Source organism: Athene noctua, chromosome 20 (genome assembly GCF_965140245.1).
Source record: "Athene noctua chromosome 20, bAthNoc1.hap1.1, whole genome shotgun sequence".
Taxonomy (NCBI): domain Eukaryota; kingdom Metazoa; phylum Chordata; class Aves; order Strigiformes; family Strigidae; genus Athene; species Athene noctua.
In genome coordinates this window covers 5942293-5964452 of record NC_134056.1, presented here as the reverse complement: position 1 = coordinate 5964452, position 22160 = coordinate 5942293, and the positions used below count along the sequence as shown (strand labels likewise).

General features: G+C 46.1%; 1 protein-coding gene across 2 annotated transcripts in view; it reads left to right on the top strand.

Annotated features, from left to right (window-relative positions):
* The first annotated feature begins 4982 nt into the window (after positions 1-4982).
* Positions 4983-22160, top strand: part of FUBP3 (far upstream element binding protein 3) — a 40651-nt gene continuing 23473 nt past the window's right edge. For both annotated transcript variants that reach the window (XM_074923479.1, XM_074923478.1), the window contains exons 1-5: positions 4983-5128; positions 11983-12088; positions 18242-18292; positions 18774-18807; positions 20746-20795. In XM_074923479.1, the coding sequence (XP_074779580.1) occupies positions 5042-5128; positions 11983-12088; positions 18242-18292; positions 18774-18807; positions 20746-20795 (328 nt within the window). In that variant the 5' untranslated portion in view covers positions 4983-5041. The remainder of the gene's footprint in view (positions 5129-11982; positions 12089-18241; positions 18293-18773; positions 18808-20745; positions 20796-22160) is intronic.

Genomic DNA, 22160 nt, shown 5'->3' with positions numbered 1-22160 from the left:
TAGCAGGAGGCTTCTGGCGGGTGCTGTGCTGGGCAGGCAGCCCAGAGCCCTCCCGGTGGGCACGGTGCCGCAGAGCACACCTGCCTGCACTCACCTGCCTGCACTCACCTGCATGAACTCACCTGCCCACTTAAATGTCACACGGGCAGAGCAGCACAGGGAACCTGGCCAGAGTGGGCTCTATTTTTTTGCTTTCCCCACAGGGAACGGTGCTGCCGCCTGCTCGGGCTCCATTTGGTGACAGCTGAGATTCTGCCGCGCTGCCTCGGCCAGAAACAGCCAAGCGACGTGGAGGGAGCTGCAGGCAGCTGCCTCATCTTCCCAGTGCCTTGCTTTGCTGCCGGACGCAGCACACTGCAGTGGATGGGGGACCCTGGGGGCAGGTCAGACGCTGTGTCAGCCACACACCTGGGCAGCGAGCGGGTGCTGGGGGAAGAAGGGGTTAAGCTGAGCCAGCGCCGGCAGAAATCCGAGGATTACAGGTTTGTGGCCGGACTGTCCCATCTGTCACCAGCACAAAGACGAGCCCTGTCTCGGGCTTGGCTGACAGCGAAGAGCCCACCACTACATTAGGACTCCATTAGGGAAGACTGGCGATGGGAAATGGCAGCTGTCAGGGCACTATCATTTCTCCTGTAATTCCTCCTGCTTGCTTCTCAACCGCACTTAAATAGCAGGTCTACCCACTGGGCCAATTTTGCATTTTCTTCCTCCCGCTGCTCCTCTTCTTTCTTTAAAGCCGCAGCTCCCTGGGCCCCTTCACCAGCAGCCTGCTGTGGCCTGTGCCAGTGCTGCCCGTGGCATCTCCACAAGGAAAAGGGTTCACGAGTTTTGGCAGTATCCCCACTGCCAGGGCAGCTGTGGAGCTGCAGAGATGCCAACCTGGCCTGCAACAGCACGGGTGGGCTCAGCGATGGGACTCACTGGCTCGTGACCCTGGCACAGAGAGGAGAGGTGGGTTATGACCTCCAAGGACAGGTAACATCCTTCCCACCATCTGGGACCACCTCTGAGCTGGTGAATGTTTCCTGGTCTGCGCTGCCCTTGCCCAAACTCCCGGCTGCCCATGCAGGGTGGTACCGTTCTGCGAAGGGGGTTGGGGGGGCAGGACAGCGAGTGGAACCAAGGACTGTGTCTGGTGACAGTGGTCTGGTGCAAGGTTTTTTTTTCCTCCAGCTGTCAAATCTTTCAGCACCTCCTGGGTTGCGCTCCCTGGTGCAGTCGTGACCACCTTGGCATTGGATGCTCCCCTGGAGCCATGCAGTCTTGGGATCCATCTCACTATGGCATGCCTGACCTAAGGATAAAACCATGGACAATCAGGTTTCCTGATGGGACAACATCACCTGGAAACTCTCAGGACCTGCAGAGAGCATCTGCTCCAGGAGGAGCCTCGGGGAAGCATCTCGGCATGGTGGGGACCACTGCATGAGCCACATGTTTGCTGGGGGTCTCCATGCTCACACCTCTCCTGGGACACCCCGGGGGCTGCCCGCACCCTGCCCTGCCCTCACCGCATCTCCTGCCGGACCTGGTGCTGCCGGCATGCTGGTGCTCCCCGTGGAGCCTCCTTTTCCAGTGGGGGATCAAAACAAACACTTCTGCGGGGAAGTACACTGCAGTGGTGCTTGAAATAAATAACTAATTTCTCCCTACATGATCTCAAGGAGCAGGAGAGGCGTGAATAGCAGGGCCTGGTGTCGGGCTGACTGGACTCCCTGGTGCGGTAATTCAGAGGATGACAAACATAAGCCAAAGAAAAATGTTGAAAAATGGGCACTTCCCGCAGCCCTGAGCAAAGGAGCTATTGCAGGGTTTGGAAATAACGAAGGCAAAAAGAGGGAGAGGGGGGAATTTTCTCATTGAGACCAAGTGAAGTGCCAAACAAGCTGCTATTATGGTGGCTTTGAGAGGCACAGGGAGGGGGTGATGGGGAGGAGAGCAGGGGGAAGGAAAGGAGGGAGGTGGGAGAAAAGAAAGGGAGAGAGGGCTGGAGGAAGGGAGAAGGGTGGGGGACATGGGGATGAGGAGGATGTGAGGATCCAAAGGTGCGAGGTGACGTGGGGGAGATGGAGGGAGGACCAAGTTGTGGGATGGTGGCAGGGCCACCCTCTGCCAGCACCCTGTCCCTTACCTTGAGTCCCCCCCCTCATCTCTCTATCCATCCCCCGTCCTGGTCCCCAGCCACCTTCCACCTCCCGCAGCCACCACCACCAAAAGGGAAAAAAAAAAAAAAAAAAAGAGATGGAAAGAAGGAAAACAAAATATCTACAGTTGTCGAGACAAGGGGAGAAAAATAGAGGCAAACATCCATAATTTTCTCTGTGGGGCTTTGCAGTAATTGAGCCATTTGGATAAAAATAAAGGCAGCAGGCCCTTTAGGTAAGAGGAGCTTTTGCAATCCAAGAAGCCTGAATTATGCGCCTTGTATCACTTGAAACCCCCCACCCCATCACCCCCCTCTGCCTCCCCCATGCGACACCAAACCACTTTCCCTTTTCTTCTCCTCTTTTTTTTTTTCTCCTCCTTTTTTAAGTACCCTGTCAAACAGCGTCCGACAAGAGGAGAATTTCAGCTGTCACAACTAATTTCAGCGCGTGTGTGTGTGTGAAGGTGTGTGTGTCTCAGGCAGGGGGAGGCGGGTGATGGAGGCGTAGACTCACTCCTTTATTTTTTTTTTTTTTTTTCCTCTCGAAAGGAAGATTTACATCAGAAATTTGTTTCTGGAAGTGTTTAAGGCCTGTAATTTCCTTCTTTTCAATTGCTGCCTGATGTTTTCTTCTCACCGGGCTCCTTCTCGGTCGTCCCTGCTCATCCAGGGCCAGGGCTCACTGTCACCCACCTGGCAGCCTGGTCCCTCAGCCCAGTCCAGCCCAGCACCAAGGAGGCTCCGCCGACTCTTGCCAGGGCTTGAGACTGCCAAAACTCGGCTCTCACAGCCCCGAGAACCACATTGGCTCTGGCAGCAGAGTCTACGGCTTCTCTCTGCTGGCATCTGAGCACTGGGGGGTTTAAGCTTCAGATTTGGTCACCTTTTTGGCAGCCCCTTTGAGGCTGGCGTTAGCTGGAGGGTCACAGGGCAAATCCTGCTCAGGGCAGGTCACCCCTGAGCTGAGTGGGGATGTTGGGGTGATCCCCTCACCAGCTGGGGAAAGAGGCAGCTGCAGAAAGGCTGGTGCTGAGCCTGTTGGATCTTCCCAGCCAGGGCTAGGAGGGGAAAAAGTCCCTGAATCCAGGTAGCTGGGCTTTTGCAAGAGAGGAAGACACAAAGCCCTGAGCATGGCTGGAGGAATTTCCTCCACCCTGGTCGGGAGATGATGGGGTGGCCGCGGTGATATAGATCATCTTAAAATTTTTCCCCCATGGACTATGTTTCTTTCTTCTAAAATAAATGGGCCTTTTGCTTAAGAAAATGATACGAAGTTATGGAAGGAGGATAGGCTGGTCATCAGCAAGCCCACTGGTGTAACGTAGGTGACTGGCAGCAGACTGCGCATCCCAGTGAAGAAACGTGTTTGGTGATCTTGGAAAGCCACCAGATAATTTCATGGGCCTCAGCAATTCCTGCCTACTCATGTAGGCGCAAATGAGATGCATAGAACTGGAAAGAGCAAGAAACAGCTGAGAAGGAACGCAACGCAACTTGGGTCATAGTTTGATTTTTGAATTTAATACTCAGTGGCTTTGGGAAACAGGGTCTAGGATCAGTGGAACTTGGACTATTCCAGGCTCAGCGTGCAAACCCAGCCACGCCAGGAGCTGGCTGCAGGCTGCAATTTGGGAGATAACATCTCTCACCCACTCATGCAGCTGCATCTGGGTGTGTGTGTGGGTGTTAGATCAAGGCTCCCCTGTGCCGCCAGGCTGGGGCGGGGGGGGTCTGATCACCAGACTTGGGCTCCCACCACTGAGCCCCTCCTGTGGGGACCCTGCTGGCAGAGCTGACACCCGCTGTCCCTGGTCCCCTCCCCATGCCACCCTCCCACAGCGAGGCATTGTCCACGTACCCTTGGGGATACGTGAACGCTCAACCCCACAGCAGCCAGGCGTGCACCCCCACGAGAGGGTCTGCACGTGGGCAGCAGGTTGGGTGGCAGCCGTACATGGGACACCCCCAAAAAGCACGACCATCGCCCTGATGTCCTGGGCTGTAAGGGCTGGGCAGGGGCTGTGTAGCAGCGCCCTGCTCCAGGAATAAATAAGCTTTGCATGTTCTTTGCATTCATTCTTGACTAACTGGTCCTCGTCCTGCAGCTCTGCTGTGGTGGGAGGGTCGTGACTGAGGGGCTCCAGCCCAGTGGTTGGGGGGTACCCAGGCACCCCCGGGGGCTTCAGTTGTTGGCAGAGCCAGGCAGAGCTCTCCAGAGCGCGGCGGCACCCCGTGTCCGGGAGCTTCGTGCAACGTGTCGCCAAGGCCATGACAGCGCCCAGCCACGGCCACGTGGGTCAGAAACATCCTCACACACCTGCACGGAAACGGGCACTGCGGGACGGTGCGTTTCCACCGAGGGTGTTCAGCGGTGGGTGCTGGCGGGGCACCTCTGCAGCCACTGCCGCAGCAGGGATGGAGCTGGGGCACAGCCTGGTACGGGATGGCCCGGGCAGGGGCTGGCAGGGACAGGATGGCTCAGCCTGGCAGGGTTTGGCCCAAGCAGGGGTGGTCCGGCAGGGGCTGGCCCAGGCAGGGCGGGCTGGCAGGGGCAGGGGCAGGGGCAGGCGGTCCCCTGCGGGCACTGGGGCTCCCGAGCGGCCCCCGGCCCCGTGGGCGCCCTGTCACGGGTGGGGGGGCTGTGGGGGTCCCGTGGGGGTCCCGCGGGGCGGGGCAGCGCCTCGCCCCGCCCTCCGCTCGCCCCGCCCCCGCCCCCCCCGCACGTGAGCGGCCGTGACGCGCGGCGCGAGCCCCCCCCGCCCCAGGCCCCGCCCCCCGGCCGGGCCCACTTCCGGCGGAAGCGGGGGGCTCTTTCCCTTTCCGGGTGCGGGTCCCCGGGCGGAGCGGCGGGACGGCGCGGCGGCGGCGGCGGGCGGGCGCGGGGCGCGTGTCATGGCGGAGCTGGCGCAGGGGCAGAGCGCAGCGCCCGTGGGGATCAAGCCCGAGGGGTTCGTGGACGCTCTGCACCGCGTCCGGCAGGTAGGCGCCGGCTTGGCGGGCCGGGGGCGGGAGGAGGCCGCGGGGCGCCGCTAGGCCGCGGGGCTGAAGCGGGGCGCGGAGCCGCCCTGAGGGGATGGGCCGCGGCCCCGCTGTCCCTCTCCTGGCAGGCCGGAGCCGGCGGCCCCGGGGTCGTCCCCGGCGTGGGGGCGGCGGCGGCGGCGCTGGGGCTCCGGGGGGAGAGGGGGTGGGCGGCGGCGGCGAGGCTCTGTGACAGTCCCCTGCCCGCGGCGGGGCTTCTGACACGGTAGCAGCGCTGCTCTGCGCGGGGAAGGAGGCGGTGTGCAGCCTGCGGGAGCTCTCGTCTGCGAAGCTGTCGTCTTGCACTTTGCGGTGGGTGGGTGTGAGCTTAATGTTAATTCGGTTTTTAAACGGGTGCTTCGTTATGCGTTAGGCTAATCTATAGAAGCCCTGGCAGAGGGGGAGCTTTGCATTCCCCCCTGGGAGGGAGGGAGGGAGAGGGTGATGTGAAGTGCTCCCCAAAGGGATCTCTGAGCTTACATGGCACTAAATTGGAAACCTCCAGTGAAAGCGCCCAGGCCTGCAGAAATCAGCACCCTTGTCTTCAGTACAGGATATTCCAAGTGTTTGTATGCTCCTCAGTTTGTGGAAAGTAACTCCTGAAAGAAGAAGCTTCTGCTCACAGACAGATATTTGCGACTGTTCATCGCATCTCTTGTTCCATGTCTGTTGCAGGTGTTCATTCCACCTCTGAACAGGTTGCACTTTACTCGTGCTTAGTAACTGCACCTTAAGGAGATGTAGTACAGCTAAATAACTGGACCGCAGCCCTGCTGGCGCTTAAAGACCTTGACTTTATTCTTCCCAATGTTGCAGGCCAGGTGGGAGAAATCTCCTCCTGTTGCTCAGACTCGCTTTTCTCATTTTGCTGAGAAACTTCTGAAGCTGGACCCTAAGATCTTTCAAGCCATCGCTCTAATGGAACTTAAGTGGTTTACCATCGCTTGCGGCTCACTCCTGAATCAGTACAGCAGCAAGTCCCCGTTCTGGGTGGTCTTCAGCGACCCGTACAGAGGCACTCGCTGTTCTAGATGAACACCCTGCACCTTCCCAGAGGAGATCACGAGCTAGTCTGTTCTTCGGTCGTTGATTTCTTTCTCCTTTCTCAGCATAAGTATTGCAGTAGGCAAGTTGTGTGTTAGCTGCCTCCTGGATGAGGCCACGTGTCACTTTTTTCAGCGTCTAACAAAGCGCTGTGGCCTTGGTGGTATGGGATGTCTGAAAGCTTTGCTGTTAGCCCAGTTATCTGCTTGGTGCAGTTAAATTGAGAGGTGCTGCAGCTGTGTTTGTCTTGTCCTGGTTGTCTGTTTCTGAAGGCCTCTCATTGCAAAAACATCTTGTTGAATGTCTGGTAATATTATTGCCTGCTAGCAGTTGAATAATCTTTGAAAAACCTGTTTATGTAGTAGAAAATAATTATTTGCTGGGAAGTTGCAGCTTGTTGAAATTATTTTGTGAGCGTTGAAAGTGCAACAGTATGTACCACTGATCTAATCAGTAACAGGTTAAATGTGAAGGTGGGATGCCTTGGACAGTATTAGGCTAAAGCAGCACTAACTAAAAATTGATGTGGAACAGTGTTGTGTGGTTGTTGTTATCATGTTTGTAGGGTGAATCTGTGCGGCCCCCTAACCCACATGTGAAGGAGATGGAATATTAAATAATTCTGTAACCTAGCTGTGCTCACTCCAGTTTTGCTGTTAAGTTCATTATACTTGAAAGAATGTGGATTTCTGTGAACCTATGACTTGAGTCAGTTTGAACTGAAAGATTTCAAAATCTTCCAAGTTGCCAACTTCAGGTCAGGTGCTGCAGCGTAGCAACCTTCCTGCCATCTTTCTACGCTGAAAGCAAGCGTGTTGAGAAATGCGTGCTTTGCACGTGTTCATGGGAGTGCAGTGGCCTACATTTTTGTGCGGTGAGTTGTATGCTGCCTGTTGAATGTGATTTTTTTTTTTTCCATTAGTGTTTATAGGATGAAAAGAGTTGTTGGCAAGTGCTAAAATATTTCCCCCCCTGCAAAAGTACGTTATTTAATCTAGTTCCATAGAGGATTTGTAAGGGAGTATGTAGTCTGTTCCTGCCCAGAACAGCAGGACTACATTGTCACTAGTGACTCGTTACCACATGTGAGTGGAGGTGGTCTTAATTGCTCAGTGGATGGATATTTACCTCAGTGCCCGAGCAGTCTGTGATGGAACTTCCTGGCTGAGAATGGGGCGGGATATAAATGCGGTTACACCTAACGCTCTTCTGGAGGTGATGGCAGAGCTTTCACTGAGCGTGTTTAATGTTCTGTTTCCCTGAACTGTACTGATCTCTACTTAGATGTCAGCTTTTGGGCTGCTTCTGGCCAATGCTATAGCCTTTTCAGAGTATTACTTTTCCTTTAAGGGGGGGAGGGAGCAGAAGAAAAAAATTCGGTTGTAGTTCTTGCCTTGTGGGTTGGTATGGCATCCCTGGCTTGACATTTGAACTCTTTTGAAGTTTAATCTTACACTTAAGACTAGTAATCAAATTTACTAAATTCAGCTCTCATGAGAGCCGTAACACTAAAGTTGTGCTGTGGAATTTAATTATTAATAACTAAATAATTCAGGACAGGGAAGACTTTCCTGATCAATCACAGCATGTAACAACATCATGTAACACTTCGCATTCCTCAAAGTCACTGGGATGTGAGATGACATAAGAGTAAGAAATCCGGAATAGCTTTGAAAGAAATGACTCGTACTTTGCTTCCAGCAGTGTCTGTGCTAGACTTGCTTGGATTTTTCATGGACTCTTTAAGTATTTGAGATGTATGAAAAACTACTTTTTCAAGTGAATGCTGGATCTTTGAGGTTGTTAGTCCTGCACCGTCTGCACCATGGCTCAAGTGGGCGGATTAGTTTATGGATCATAAGTGATGACTGATCTGTCCGGCTGCTCCTAGGCAGGCTGGCTTTTCTGTGGCATTTTGGGGGGAGGCCAGAGAGAGAAGATATTTGTTCCCCTTTTGAGCAATGGGATCAGAAAATAAGCAGAGCTGCCTGTACTTTGGACAAAAATGGCTTTCTTTCGGACTGTCCTTGAGTCTTGTTCCTATTGACAAAACAGTGGCTTGCTTGGTTCTCACCCTCTCCTGTTCTCCTTGGCAGTCTCATTTTCAGTACAACACGTGCATTTGCAGCACATACAGATTCCCTCTTCTCACGTATGCTATTCTTGTAACCTGCCATATGTACTGCCCGAATCTGAATTTCTGGGAATGTTGTGAAGAGGAGAGGCTGTGGCTTCATAGGCCTGTAGTGTGTCATCTTGGGTACCTTTAAAGTGGATGAATATCCTGAGACTTACTGAGAGCCAACAGGCTGTATGTTTAAAATTCCTTTCTATTATCAGGCTCTTACTTCTAATTTCCATGGGGATAGAGGGGTCTTACTTTTCTTTATCCCCTCGCAGAGTACTTTTTCAGGTCATCCTCAAATAGATCTAGGGCTTTGCAATTTCTCTACTGTTTAGCAAAACCACCTGTGACATGAAACTTAAATGGTTGTGAATGGTTTCACTACTTCCTACAGAACTCTGCAGAAACATCTCTCATACAAACTTGAGTGTTCTGCTCAATGAATGGCAAGAGTACAGAAGTACTAGAATTGTCTGAAGGGTCAGATGACAGCACCTTATTGTTTTATATCCCACTAATACCTAGAATTGGTGACTTTATCAGTTGCTGGTCTTTTGCAGGACAGCATGGAGAGATTCTCCCCAGAAGCTGGGCCCTTTCTCTTGAAAGCTGAATTCTGCAAATATTGGTCTTTGAGTCCTGTGCCTAGCAAAGAAGCTTCATGTTTAAAAGTGGTTTGGTATTACACATTTTTTAAAGGGTGTTAAAAGTACAGGAGGACAGAAGTGCAAAGTATAGGAAAGCATGTATCCTTCACAGAACTTTGTGGGGTTTTGTTTGTTTTTCTTGGCTTTACTGTTGCAATTTGTAGCTGAGGCTTGGTGCTGTGTCTTTTAAACTGTTTGTTGGAGAACTTTATTGTGGGGAAATTAGGTGTAGAAACAGTTCTGTGGTAGTGATGCTTTTTTCTTGTGCATTTTAGAGTTTATTAAAATAGGTGTTTTGGGTTTAAGGAAGAAAAAGGAAAAAATGAAGACTCGGTGGGACAAAAGCAGTGGCTAGCAGTACATTACTCAAGGTCATTTAGTCAGATAAGGACTAGGTCTGCTTGCTTTTGCTCTGTTCTAACTTTTGTGCTTATCTCCCTGCTGAACTGAGGCTCCCATTTTAAGTTGAACATAAGAAGTTAAAATGTATTTTAACTGCTATGTCTACTTAAAAAGTTCAAATTTTAATTCTGCAGGGTATTTTTTCATGCTGTGGTGAGGTGGCATGTTGTGGCAGCTGGGAGGCTTTGGAGTTAAGGGTATGAGTTTAAGTAAAGGAGGGGGAAAAAAAAAAAGAGGAAAATATCCCAAAAGCTGATAATGTAAAAATTGCTTTGATTCTTATTTTGCTCTTTACTTGGAGGGTTCTGTGTCAGGACAATAATTGTGTGCTAAGCATGAGTAGGGGTTGGCAAAGCTTTCCTGCTCTGGGGACAGACAGCCTTGGAGCTGGTGACCTGTTCATGCACACCTTTCTGCTTCCTGCTAGCTTCCTTTTGTAGGCCAGCTTCTGCTATCCAAAGACTTTTTTTTTTTTTCCTTTCCCTTGAGCGTGTGGCGTGTGATTCCAGCTCCAAACTATCAGCTCACAGTTTCCACAACCTAAAGATTTTTTTTTTTTCAAGTAAATAACTACTAACAGAAAGAGGGTTCATAAAGGGCATGTTAAAATCAAATGTGCCAAAACATGCCACGGTATGTTATACCTGACACTGTTCCTTTTGACATACGTTTGTAAGTTATTATGTGAAAGCTGTTAAGAGATTGTTATAAAATAGTGCTTTAAATTTATTTTTCAGCATTGAAGTAGTCAAGAAATATCTATGCTCTTTGGACCTTCATTGAAACCCTCTGTGTCCCAAACATAAGGGGCAAAGGGCTGGAACCATGGATGCAATACGGTGTCCAACAAAAAAAGCAAGGCATCACCTGGCACTCCCTAGTATGGAGTGGACAAGGGGTAGTCTGTGCTTTCAGAATCAGATTTCCATGGGTTTATTAGGTTTTTGAGATGTTGATATATAAGGTGCTTGTCATCACAGCTTTGCTACATGATCACTGTGCTGGTCCTGCAGGAAGACTATTCTCTAGCTCCCGGCATTTCTGACACGACAAAGTTGTTGACTTTCTAAAAGAAGACGGAAGGGGATGGACTATGAGAAGAAAATGGTCAAAACTTGGAGCTCTTTTCATGCAAGGCACTGAAGAGAATGTTTTCTATTCTTTTTCTAAAAGCCCTCAATCTCTCAAGATTATTTCAAATAGCTTTTTTTCAGTAACCTGTAGTTCTGAATCTTGGGCAGTTGTTTATTCCAGTGCAGCATCCGATAGTGTCAACAACCAGAGTTACTGTAGATGTCTTTCTGTTGCAGTAAAACTCAAATTTTAGGGACACCTTTAGTTATATTTGTCACTTGCCCTTGTCTTCATTTAAAATGTATCTCTGTAAAATGCTCTTTCATCCGTTCCTGTTGCTTATTCTCCAGTGAAATGCCAGTTATAATAGAGTGAGATCAGAGTCCTAGTAAAGATCCTATTCAGTTATTTTCTTTTTGCTGGAAAAGGAAGCCGTCACTGTAGAATACACCGTGTTTTGTATTTGTTCTGTAACTACTTTGTTCTGCACTGGCTTGTAACAGCCAAGTACTTTGTGTAGGCAAAGGGTGCTGTGAGTCTGCAGTTTGTTGTCCCTGCAGCAGGTATTTAACCCCGGGGCAGCACTGAAGTGATGTACCTCTGTTTCTGGGGTGGGCTTGCCTCAGTTAGCTTGGACAGCGGGTGAAAGGGCTTGCTTTTCTCAGCATCCATTTGCTTGGATGTCTCCCAAATATCATTAGACATGAGCTTAACTTTTTCACTTTTATGCAGTGGTGGTTAGGTGTCTCTCGCCTAGTTCATTTGCTTACCTTAGTCCCATTACTGTGATACCTGACTGACTCCTCTTTCCTGTAAATGTCCAACTTGAATCCCAGCTTGGCAGGGAGTGGCTGTTATCCCTCTGTAAGGGATGGAAGCAGAGGTACAGGCAGTGTTAGTCATGTTTGTGCTGTGTTGACTGCTGCAGGAAAATGAAACTTAACCTCTGCTAATAGTTTGTTCACTGACTTATTCTTTGTACAGTAAACAGAGGGTGATCCATTCTCTTTGACAAGGAGTTCCTAAACCTGACCACGTGCTGGGTATTTTCACATTCTTCTTCCTCCGCTCCCCCCACCAATATACATTTCTATATGCCTGGATATGCACGGATTCAGGAGGAAGTATGTGTCCTCCTACACGGCTGTGATGGTGGCAGCTTCTCCAGGACAAAGTTGATGAGCTAGTTTGAACTCTCTTCTTTGCAAGATTTAGCTTGTCAGCTGTCCATCAAGTGAACAAACCTGAATATAATGTTCCAGGGAGTAAATACCTACTTATGAACCAGAAGAGGAACTGGGTGAATGTGATCTTGATTAAACAAATATTAAAAGCAAGCAGAAGATTGTTTACTTTACAAATTAAGAACTACTGTCTTGTAACTGTTATAAAGCTACCTATATAGTAAATAGCTGAGAGAAGATTGGCCTGGGCTAAATGCCTTATTGGAAGAAAAGAGTGTTTAGCTGTAGTGGCTGAAACTTCAGGTATGTGAATCATGCTTTTATCCCCTGTTTTTATAGATTGCTGCTAAAATCGGAGATATTCCTCACTTGAATAATTCTACAACACTTGTGGACCCATCCGTCTACGGTTATGGAGTGCAGAAACGGCCCCTGGATGATGGAGGTAAGCAGGCTACAATTAGTCAGACTTGTGGATGGAGCTCCTGAAATTCATCTATAGAGGCAGTTATCTGCTTTAATGACACAAATCGATGCCTCTTTCTTTGTATACAAATTTTATACAAGGTTCCCTGTGCTGTTTAGTCTTATCTAGATAGTACAGGGCTCCTAGGTATTAGTATTATTAATGTGAAGCAATTCTTCACATTAATTAGCAAACCAACTCTATAATTTAAATCTTATTCTGTGGTAGCTGGGAAGGGAGGGAGGAGGATGTGCTGATTGGAACTGTGCTGGAGCCTGTGTTTAGAGTACCAGATGTGCATAGTAAAGCTGTTCTACCCTGATGGTCCTGATTTTTTGAGAGCAGACAGTGTATAGGGACAGTGTTACAGGTGCTCCTTTCCACGTGTAGCAGTGGTCACAGAACAGTAGTTTAGTCACTGTCAAGTTCTGATTGGTTTGTACATGAATTTTAAGGAGAAAAGGTATTGATGTAAGTTGATGCAAGGATACTTTCCATATTAGGCTTATCTTTTTTTCATAGTTATTCTTTGAGAATTCTTAAATTGCTGGACCATTTAACATTGGCCACAGCCAAAGAATCATTTACTGGGTGGACCATATCTGGTAACTGTAATGAGTTAATATTGTATGAAGTGTTACAATTTTAAAATAAGTTATTAGTTTCTTATCTTTGGAGCAACAAAAATGTTAGAACAGGTGTTTTGGTTTTTTACAAATCTAATGATGTGCACTGTTACAAGAAGTATTGAAACTGTATTATCTGCTGCTGTATAGTTTCAAAGATCTCACCTTTGTCAGTGGCTGATTTTAAAAAAAATGTGGCTATGTCTTCCTATTTCCTCTAGTATTTGTACTGACACAGGTAGCCCTCCAGGGTGATTCTCTCAGATACATTCAGGAGTACTGAGGAGATAAGCAAAGCTTCTGCCTAGCACTTCATTTTGAAATTGTTTTTTCTGTCTGATACAAAGGCTGAAAATGCTGCATGTCTGCTTCTTATTCTGAAAAAAAAAATGCTGGAGCACAGGGAGAAGTTTCCTTCATGTGGAGACTCTGGCTTGCTAACATTACTGTTTTCTGAGCACATGCCACAGCCCTCTTTGTTCTCTGGTGTTGATTCTGAGGTTGTTGCTCCTTTAATTTGGTCTTTTAGGAAAGAATGGATTTATCTGAGTGAGCCCCTGTGCTTTGTATCTCAGGCTATGTCTGTGAGAAGCCAGGGGCCTGGTGTTACTGGTATGTGCTGGTTTCTGTAGGGGACGGTGCTCGGCTGCCAGGCAGGCCGTGCAACGGTGAGGAGTGCTGAACAACTTTGAGCTGTGTCTGAATAGCTTAGGTAAGTGGCTATATGTGAAAAAGAATAAAAGTAGCCTTCAAAGTAGTAGTCATTCATACCATAAGTCCTGCCTGTTTCTTTCATTGATTCATCAGACTGAACTGAGCAATCTGACCTCTTGACAAAATGTGTTTATGAACTTTTAACATGTAAAATGGTTCTAGTGCTTAATGACAGCGCAAGTTAGACTTTGTACTTAAACTTTTACTGGTGAGCACTGTTCCTTGCTGAGCCTTGTTTGTGTTGACACAAACCATGTCAATACAGTTGCAGTCTGGGCTGTAAATGCATGTTACTGCTCGTTTCTTGTGTTGTGACAGATAACTCCATGACCAGGTTGTATTCCTGGGAGAGCCTTCCAGAGTGGCTGTGCTCCTGACTCCCGTGTTGGCAGTTCTGCTGCCGATGCGGAGACCTAAGGGTGTTTGCTCACCTCTAGTTCAGCACTGGGCCTTGTCTGTAACTGTTTTTAAAGTAGCTCCAATGCTGTATTTGCCCTTGGATTGTTCATCTGCATCTGTAGGTTTCATAACTTTGTCCAACTTCCTTCCCAAAAGTCTGGTCTGTGAGATCTTAGAGAAGAGAAATGATGGAAGTAATATTTTAAAGGGCTGGAATTTTAGGAAGAAACAGGAATTGTCAGGGTAGGAACAAAGGTTGTACCACTTCTTTCAGCTTTGTTCATCTTGGGTTTTATTTCTGATGGCATTTGAAATACAGTTGGGGGATGAGTTCCCCACCTACCTGCACAATTCTCTTGTGCCACTCTTTAATGTCATACCCAGAACGGTGGCCTGGCAGAGGAGCTCCTGAAGTTGTGATTGCTTGGTGGTATGATCCATACTCAGCTCTTTCTGCCGTGGCATGGAAAGTCTGTAATGCAGCTTTAAGCAGGTGCCATTTGGTTTTAACAAGACACTTAAATTAGGAAAGCACTTCCCGTTTGGATGATCTTTTAGTTCTCTGTTAGCTGTGAACAAGGGGTGTCGGGATTGTGTGCCCACACTTTTTTCCATTTTCTGCTTGTCTGTGAACCACAGTTTGGAGACATTGTTGTCAAGAAGTGATTATTTATGTTGTTACGCATGCTCTAGAAATTTTATAGTGTGGGGGTTTGGATACATTCTGCTGCTCTGGATAGCTTGGAAACAAATCTGGTGGTAAATCTTTTGATTGTTTACTTCTGTATACTGTGTGTTCACAGCTGGGTGCAGGTCTCACTGCTTCATTATCCCCCTGTAGCTGTTAGAAGATTACTTCTGTTCCTAATACTCCTGGAAAAAATTGGGTTCAGGGGAAGTGCTTAGGGTGACAAGAAAACTGTCTGTCTTTCCTGAAAATCTAATTCTGCCTCTCCATTTTTGTAAGCAGCTGCTGGCGTGGCTGATTGATGTCAGCTTAGGAAGTGGTCTTAAGACAGGGTGACAGCATGATGGTCAAAACAAATCCAGCTGCTTTTAGGGCATTTCCAGGAAAAATAGAGTTGTCATAGAATTGGAAAACAGAATGTGAGTGCCTTTTGCATTCCCCTTAACATAACCTTCATCTGAAACGAAGAGCTTGGCTGTGGTGACCTGGCCTGTTGGCATCAGAGCTTGAAATGGATTATTTCTCTTTTTCCCCAGCTGCTTTATTTCCCCTTTCTGGAAACAACTTTAAAGTAATCCTGCAAATAGCTACAGTGCAGGGAGAAGATGGGGTTTATCTGTACTGCTTGCAGTGAGTTGTAGTCAGCATCTCGATGGCCACTTGCTGCAGTTAATGTTTCTCAGTGGCGGTGAGCACTAGAGAAGGGGTTAGCCTGAGCTGCAGAGAGACCTGGTGGCATCTTACTTGTGGCTCCCTGCTGAGGATAGACCCCCAGCTCTCCTGTTAATGGCCACCGGCTGCTCCTGGCCTCCTTTCTAATTATCAACACAATTTAATAAGTTTGTTTATTGCTAAATAATCCTTAAAGAAACAGTCTCCTTTTGTTCGGAGGAAGCAGGGATCTAGTCTGCTGCAAAGAGTCTGATTGCCAGAATGTTAGCCTCTATTTGCCCTGTTTTGGACTGCTTTGAAGAAGTTTCCAGTTATATACGTGGAGTTAAACAGCCGTGTTGCAGCTGAAGGCTGGGGCATCCTTTGAGACTGGGGAAACAAACATGGGAGACCTTGGGGAAGCCTCACACCCCTCCTCTCTCCACCCCCTGCCTTCCCCAAGCTTCTGTGGTGCATCCAGATATGAAGATGGCCTGTTTTGGTGTAATAAAACTTGATTGTAGTAGAGCTGAGAGGCTCAAACACAACATGATCCTGGTGTACGGAATGCTTTATTCTTTTGCTCCCAACGTGTTTTCAATGAAAATAGCGATGGGCAGAAGGAAATCTTATCCCTGTCTTACTGCTGATGAAAGTTAGTTAGCCCCTTGACACATCTGTAACAGCAGGAGGACCAGGGCAAAAGTCCAGATCTCTCAGCAAAAGGTTTAGTGTGATATACAAAATGCCAGTGTTCTTCAAAACTGCAGCTTTACAGATCACCATTTTTTAAAATAAGGCAGTTTGAGGGGGAAAAAAACCTATGAAGATTTGCAGTGAAGGCAGGCATGAAAATTATTAGGTTTTGACCACTTAATTGAAAAACCTAGCAATATTTAATGATGAAGAATTAGGGTAACTAATGTCTTCCTGTAGCTTTCTAAAATTTATCATGATCCCACTTTGGTTCAGAAATGCAAGCTTGTTCCACTGCTCTCCAGGAGATGCATTGCTCTGATTTTATTCTAGCCATGAAGATATTCTTGACAAGATGGTATATTTCCATCATGCACATTAATTTAGTGGGAGGCACTGCTTTGTTTTATGGGGTGGAAAAAAAATCCACACTTGTTTTGAGTGTCTATTAGGTAGAATTCAGTTAAGGTGAAGCCCAAAGCAGAGTGAAGAGTTATCTACCAGCAGGTGCCATTAATAGGAAATGGTGCTGATTTTATTCAGTATTTTTCCTTATTTGCAGTAAAATGACTGCAGTTACAGTTAAATTGTACTCTATAGATGTAAAAGGGGGAAATAGGTACGTGGCTTGTCAGAGTTCAGCCCCCTCCCTGGTGTGAAGAGGGAGATGGTGGAACAGTACATCAGCTTTCAGTACAGCAGTAAGCACGGCCTGCCCCAGCCCTGCCTCTCTATTAGTCCCTGTCTTTCAGAGCAAAATGGGCACGTTGGAGAAGGAACAGACCTTTAGGTTGTTAGAACCGGGAGCCATGTCAATTCTTTTTTTCCCCTCAAAACAGAGAAATCGTAACTGACCTCAAGTAAATCCATCTCAGTTCTCTCCAGCCCATCTCAGCTCTTGGAGAGTTTATCTGTGAAATGTGAAAGGAATGATCTTGTGCATAAGTTATCGTGGCTTAATTTTTTTTTTAGCTAATTTGTACAATAAATACACACTAAGGCTGATATCTCTGGAGTGGTGCATGGCTTACTATGTTTGTGTAGTACTTGGAGTGGGTTGGAGAGGTTATGTTACACACATCTGATTATTTCCCTGACTGATTTAACTTGTGCTCATACAGTTTTCCCCTAAGAAATTATCTTCTTCAAGTGTAGGATCGTGTTACAAAATGAAGGCTCTTCTGTTCCTTGTGTGAACTTCGGGAGTTGATTATAGGATGTGTATCTGTCTCATAATTTGTGGGCAGCGGCTGCAGTGGAACAGACTGCTAAGGGAGCTGTTATGGTGAATTGAAATGCGAAGTGTATATTTAAATACAGCCTTGTAGTGTTTAGGCCACTCTTTCTGGCATCTTGGGATAATGAGTGGCCTGGTCTGTGGCAAGGGCAATCCCATACCACCACCGTAGCCACCAGACCCATTGTGTGTAGGAAAACTATTCAGAGCATGGTTTGGGGCAAGATGGCGAGATTCTGAATTTGGTCGTATTTGCTCAGCTCGACGGTAGTGGCTTATCAGCTAGAGCAAATATTCCCCATTACATCACCCACGTTTTCCAACTGCAGTATTGATAGTTATCAAATCAGAGCTTTTTATATTCAGGGTGAGAATATGCAAAGACAAATCTAACTGAGTCAATAACACAGCAGTTGTCTTATCACAGAGCTGGGGAGAGTAATAAAATACATATGCTGTCAATATTTTGGTCCTGAAATATTATGGAGGTATTGACATGCAGCAGAAATACAGTATTGACTCTCTTTGTCTATTTTATTTGAGTAAAGTGTTTGGTGACAAACTTTATGCATTTTTCTTACTGGATTTAGAGTGTGTGGGATGCATCCACTTTCTAACCCCGCCAGCTGATTGCCAATTTATTTCAGGTCAAAGAATGTGCAGGTTGCTGCAAGGTAGTTTGAAACAGCATCTTTATTATCACAGCTCACACGTTGGCCGGTTTCATTTGTTTCCCTACTTGTGCCCTCCAGGCATGCAATATAATCTTTCAAGTGGTTGTTAGGACCAAATGGTCTGGTTTTTAGCTGGTTTGCTGCAGGCAAAGTCCAGTAGGAAGCCCAGCAGGGCATGTGTTTCCACTTTGCATGAGCTGGTCTAATGATATTTTCCCCATTAACATTTGGAAGAAAGATCTAATCTGTTGGGGTTGGGGGGGGGCAGAAATCTGTTTGAGGGTTGTCAGCTGGGGAGATAACTGCTAATCATAAATGGACCACCAGCTAACATCGCAGATATGCCTGGAATGTGTGCATTCAGTAAAATGTGTTGTGGTTTGGGTTTTTTTGAAAAATACCATTTGGTTGCCACAAGGTTACTTAATGGACCTATTCCTTTAACAGGTCTCCGTGTAAGTGGGCTCCATGGAGCACCGATAAGAGACACAGAGAGAAGTATGTGCAAGTGCTCCTTAATGCTTTTTGCCTAGCCTAAATCTTTGAGTCTGATCAGCTTTTATTTATGTTTATTTTTTAAAATACAAACCAGTCTGCCTGAAATTTCTCATCTCCACACCCTTTTTTTTTTTTTCTTTTTTTTACTACCTTGGGCTTAATTTGGGAAGGGGGGAGGTTAGTTGCAGGGATTTGGATTTGGGCAGGCAGGATTTTCTCCCATGACTCTCAGCATGGGGAGATGTGGATCAATTCCCTATCCTGTGTTCAGCTGGACACTGGGTTATGGTGTGTGTTGACCAAGAAATCCCCTCCTGTTTTGTACCACAACGCATTCATTTCAGCCACTGAACCTAAATTACTGTTTTGCTTTTCCTTCTTTTTTGATGAAATGGTAAGAAGTCCTTTTCTATAGGGATGAAGTTAGTTTATCCGTGCTAATGCTTTGATTTTTTTTTCCTTTTTTCTCTCTCTGCCACAGTAGGTAACCAGTTAGGGGCCCTGGTACATCAAAGGTAAGCAGTGGGTTATGTTTTATTATTTATTGATCAATTCTAATTGTTTATTGATCCACCATCTGTAGTAGTGTTAGGAAGTCAGAGGTTGAGAATATGGAGAAACTGTCAGCTTGAGTTTTCTCCAGGCTGGGGTTTCTGCTAACACTTCTAAGGCTTTTTGTTGTGATGAAGAAAGAAGAGTTGATGTGAAACTTGGACCTGGTTCCTGTAAATCTTCAGGACCAAGAAGAATAAATTCTCTCTCCTCTCCTTTTCCCTGCTGTGATGGGAGGGAAGAAAGAAAAAGTAAAAAAGCTCTGGCATTTTGAAAAAGTTGCAAGTATTAAATGGGAAGGTAGATTTTTTTTTAATTGTTACTATTTCTTAGTTTTGTTGGTGTAATATGACCTGGGATGACTCCTTTGTCAAAGATGGTTTTGGGAGACTTAAGCAAGTGTGAGTTGTCATGCAGTGTGTCTTAGGATCTAATACAAAATCAAAATGCTCAGGTTTTTTCAAATCCTGATCTTAAGGATTTATCTGTCTTGGTTTGAGTAGGAAGGGGAGATAATTTCTAAGTCTGGATTCACCTGAGGGCTAATAATACTGCATTTCCATCATAACCATGTTTGGGAGCCTCAGCAAAAAGGACAAATGAGATATATTTATGAAGACTGTAGAACCTTCAATTTTTAATGGTTAGGTTAAAGCTAATGTCCAGCTAGGGCAGCATGGAAAGGGGTGGGCAGCGTTCTCTCCTCTGCTGCTACCTGCCTCCTCTCTTCTGCCAGGAGAGATGTTTATGCAGGGAACTGATAAGGCTGCAAAGCCTGAATTGGTTTCTTTCTGATTTTGGTGGTTGGTTTTCTGCTAGGTTAGCTACTTTGTATACCTGCAATCGTTCCTCCAACACAGGGTGGTTAACAAATGCAGGATAGGACACTCTGGAAACAGGCTGGGTTTATTGCAGGTTAAACAACTGTAATTTTGAACCTCTCTGTAGCAGGTGAGTCTGTTCTGTTGCAGGTATGGATGGCACTGTTTGGTTTTGCATTGCTGCTAGGGAGCCTCAGGACAGTGGGGAGTACTTTACCTGCAGCTTAGCAGTCTAATGTGTATTTTATACCTTCCCTAACTGTTCTAAAGCAAAAAATGAGAATATTTTAATATACCTCACCACAAAACCTGGATTGAACTTATGCAGGTTTTGAGTTGCTGAACAAATTGTATATAACACCTAAATACAGAGTTTGAAAATTCCATATTCATTGTGTGGGATTGGTTTTTTGCTTAGTCATTTCTAACTTGTAGAAAATACAAGTTAATGCCTTTCTACTTGACTATGGTCAAGTCTTAGGAAATTGCTTTGGGTGCTGTGGTTTGAGGCAGAGACACATTGAAAAAGTCCAAAGAGCAATAGATATGGAAGTCTCAAGATAATAAGACTTCAAAGGATAATTGGAGACAGCTTTTATAAATTCCAAGGAAAAGAATGATAAGGATGTGCAGGCAAAAAAAAATATTTTAAAAATCTGTGAATATCGGAAGGGTCATTCATACCGGGATTGGCTTTGGTAAGTGTCTCTTGGCAGGAGCCTAACCAAAAGTAGTAGTCGGAGATTGCGGCTTGGAAGGTCTAGGCTAATTATTAAAAAAACTTTGACACTATTCTCTTAAATCTGTCTGGAGAAAGAATGACAAAAAGAGGTTCTTCCATCATCTCCATTGAAGATAGTGGAGAATAGACTGGAAATATATCCAGCACAGGAGAAATTAGGTGACCACGAGAGGTCCCTTCCAAAACAAATGATTTTGATTGTGGTGTTCTATTTGTGTATGAAAAAGCCTTCTGCTGTGCCTGGTTTCCATGGCAGGGACATAGTTGTCTTCCAAATTGTTCTTTGTAATGACTATTTGATCTTTTTTTTCCTTCTTTTTTTTTTTTTTTTTTTTTAGGGCTGTAATAACAGAAGAGTTCAAAGTGCCTGATAAAATGGTTGGATTTAGTAAGTACCTTGGATGCTTTTGATGTTTCTTGATGTGTTTTCTGTGCAGGAATGCTGTTTATTCTGACATGCTCACAAGTTTTTTGCTTACTAGCCTTGGATAAGCCTTGTCTAATGCTGTCTTCATGGGGACCAGATGATCTGTGTTTAAAGTCCAGGTGCAAACTGCATGGAGAAGCTTGATGTCCCGGTAATAAGAACAAGACTGTGTGGTACAAGTCACTGAAGAGTGTTAGTGATTCTCTCCTTTAAATTCCCTCTAGCATAGTACATAAACAAGTCAAAAATGAATTTATTTTCTCTCACTGAAACACTTTACTTCCTTTGAGTATGCAAAACTGTGAGAGTTGAGGGAGGAAAACAACATTTAAATGTTAAAATAAGAGTTGACTCAAGGCAAGTTAAACAGAATTTTAAATCTCTCATAAATTTGCTGCAGGGAAACGCAACCAATATGCATTGCGGAGATGAGAATTTTTCCTAGATTTGCATTCCTTATACTGTTACCTTTCAAGCTTGGTTCTAATTTCTCTCTTCATCTTGAGGATCATTACTCTTCCTTTCAATGGCACCTCCTGCTGATGTGTTACTACAGTGATTGCATAGACTCTTCCACTGCTAGATCTCTGTGTATCCCTTTCAATTTGATATATGGAGAGTAAAACAGAAAAGAACAAGCGATGATAATTACCGCTTAGTGCGTGGAGTTTTGTCCTGACTCTAAAGACGCTATAAAACTGTAACACAAATTCCTGCAAAGGAAACGCTCGTTCTTCTGTCAGACCTCTTCATTTATCCGTCCTGGTACCACACGTGGGGGAGTGGTGAGAGGGGAGCTTGTGTGCTCTGTTGGTGCATCATCTCCATGTTAAATCGAATCTTGGTTGAGGAGTGGATGGATGTATGAGGGTGGCAAACTCACAGCTGAGATACTTCTGTAGGAGCATCTTGAGCCAGGCATACCTGTTTGACTTGACAGTTTTGCTGTTTTTGCAGTCTGGGAAGGACATGAATGGTGATTGGCACATAGTTTCTCCTCAGTATGTCTCATTGTGAAACAGCGATGTGCTGACTCCAGGAGTTAAGGGAGATGAGTCTTCGTTTTCACTTAAGGTTGATAGAGCATTTCAGTATGTAGCAGTTATGTCTGAGTGCAGACCAGCCACATAGCATGTCTATTGAAAAGAGGCAGTAAAATATGAATATTAAATAAATAAAAGCAAAAGTCCTTGGCCTTTTTTAGTACCCCAAATATCTGGTTTATTGCTTCAGGCTGAACAGGATATACTTAAATTACTCTTGTAGCAGCACGCAAACTAGTGTCTTATTTCTTGCATACTGTGTATTTCCATTCCAGTGCAAAAC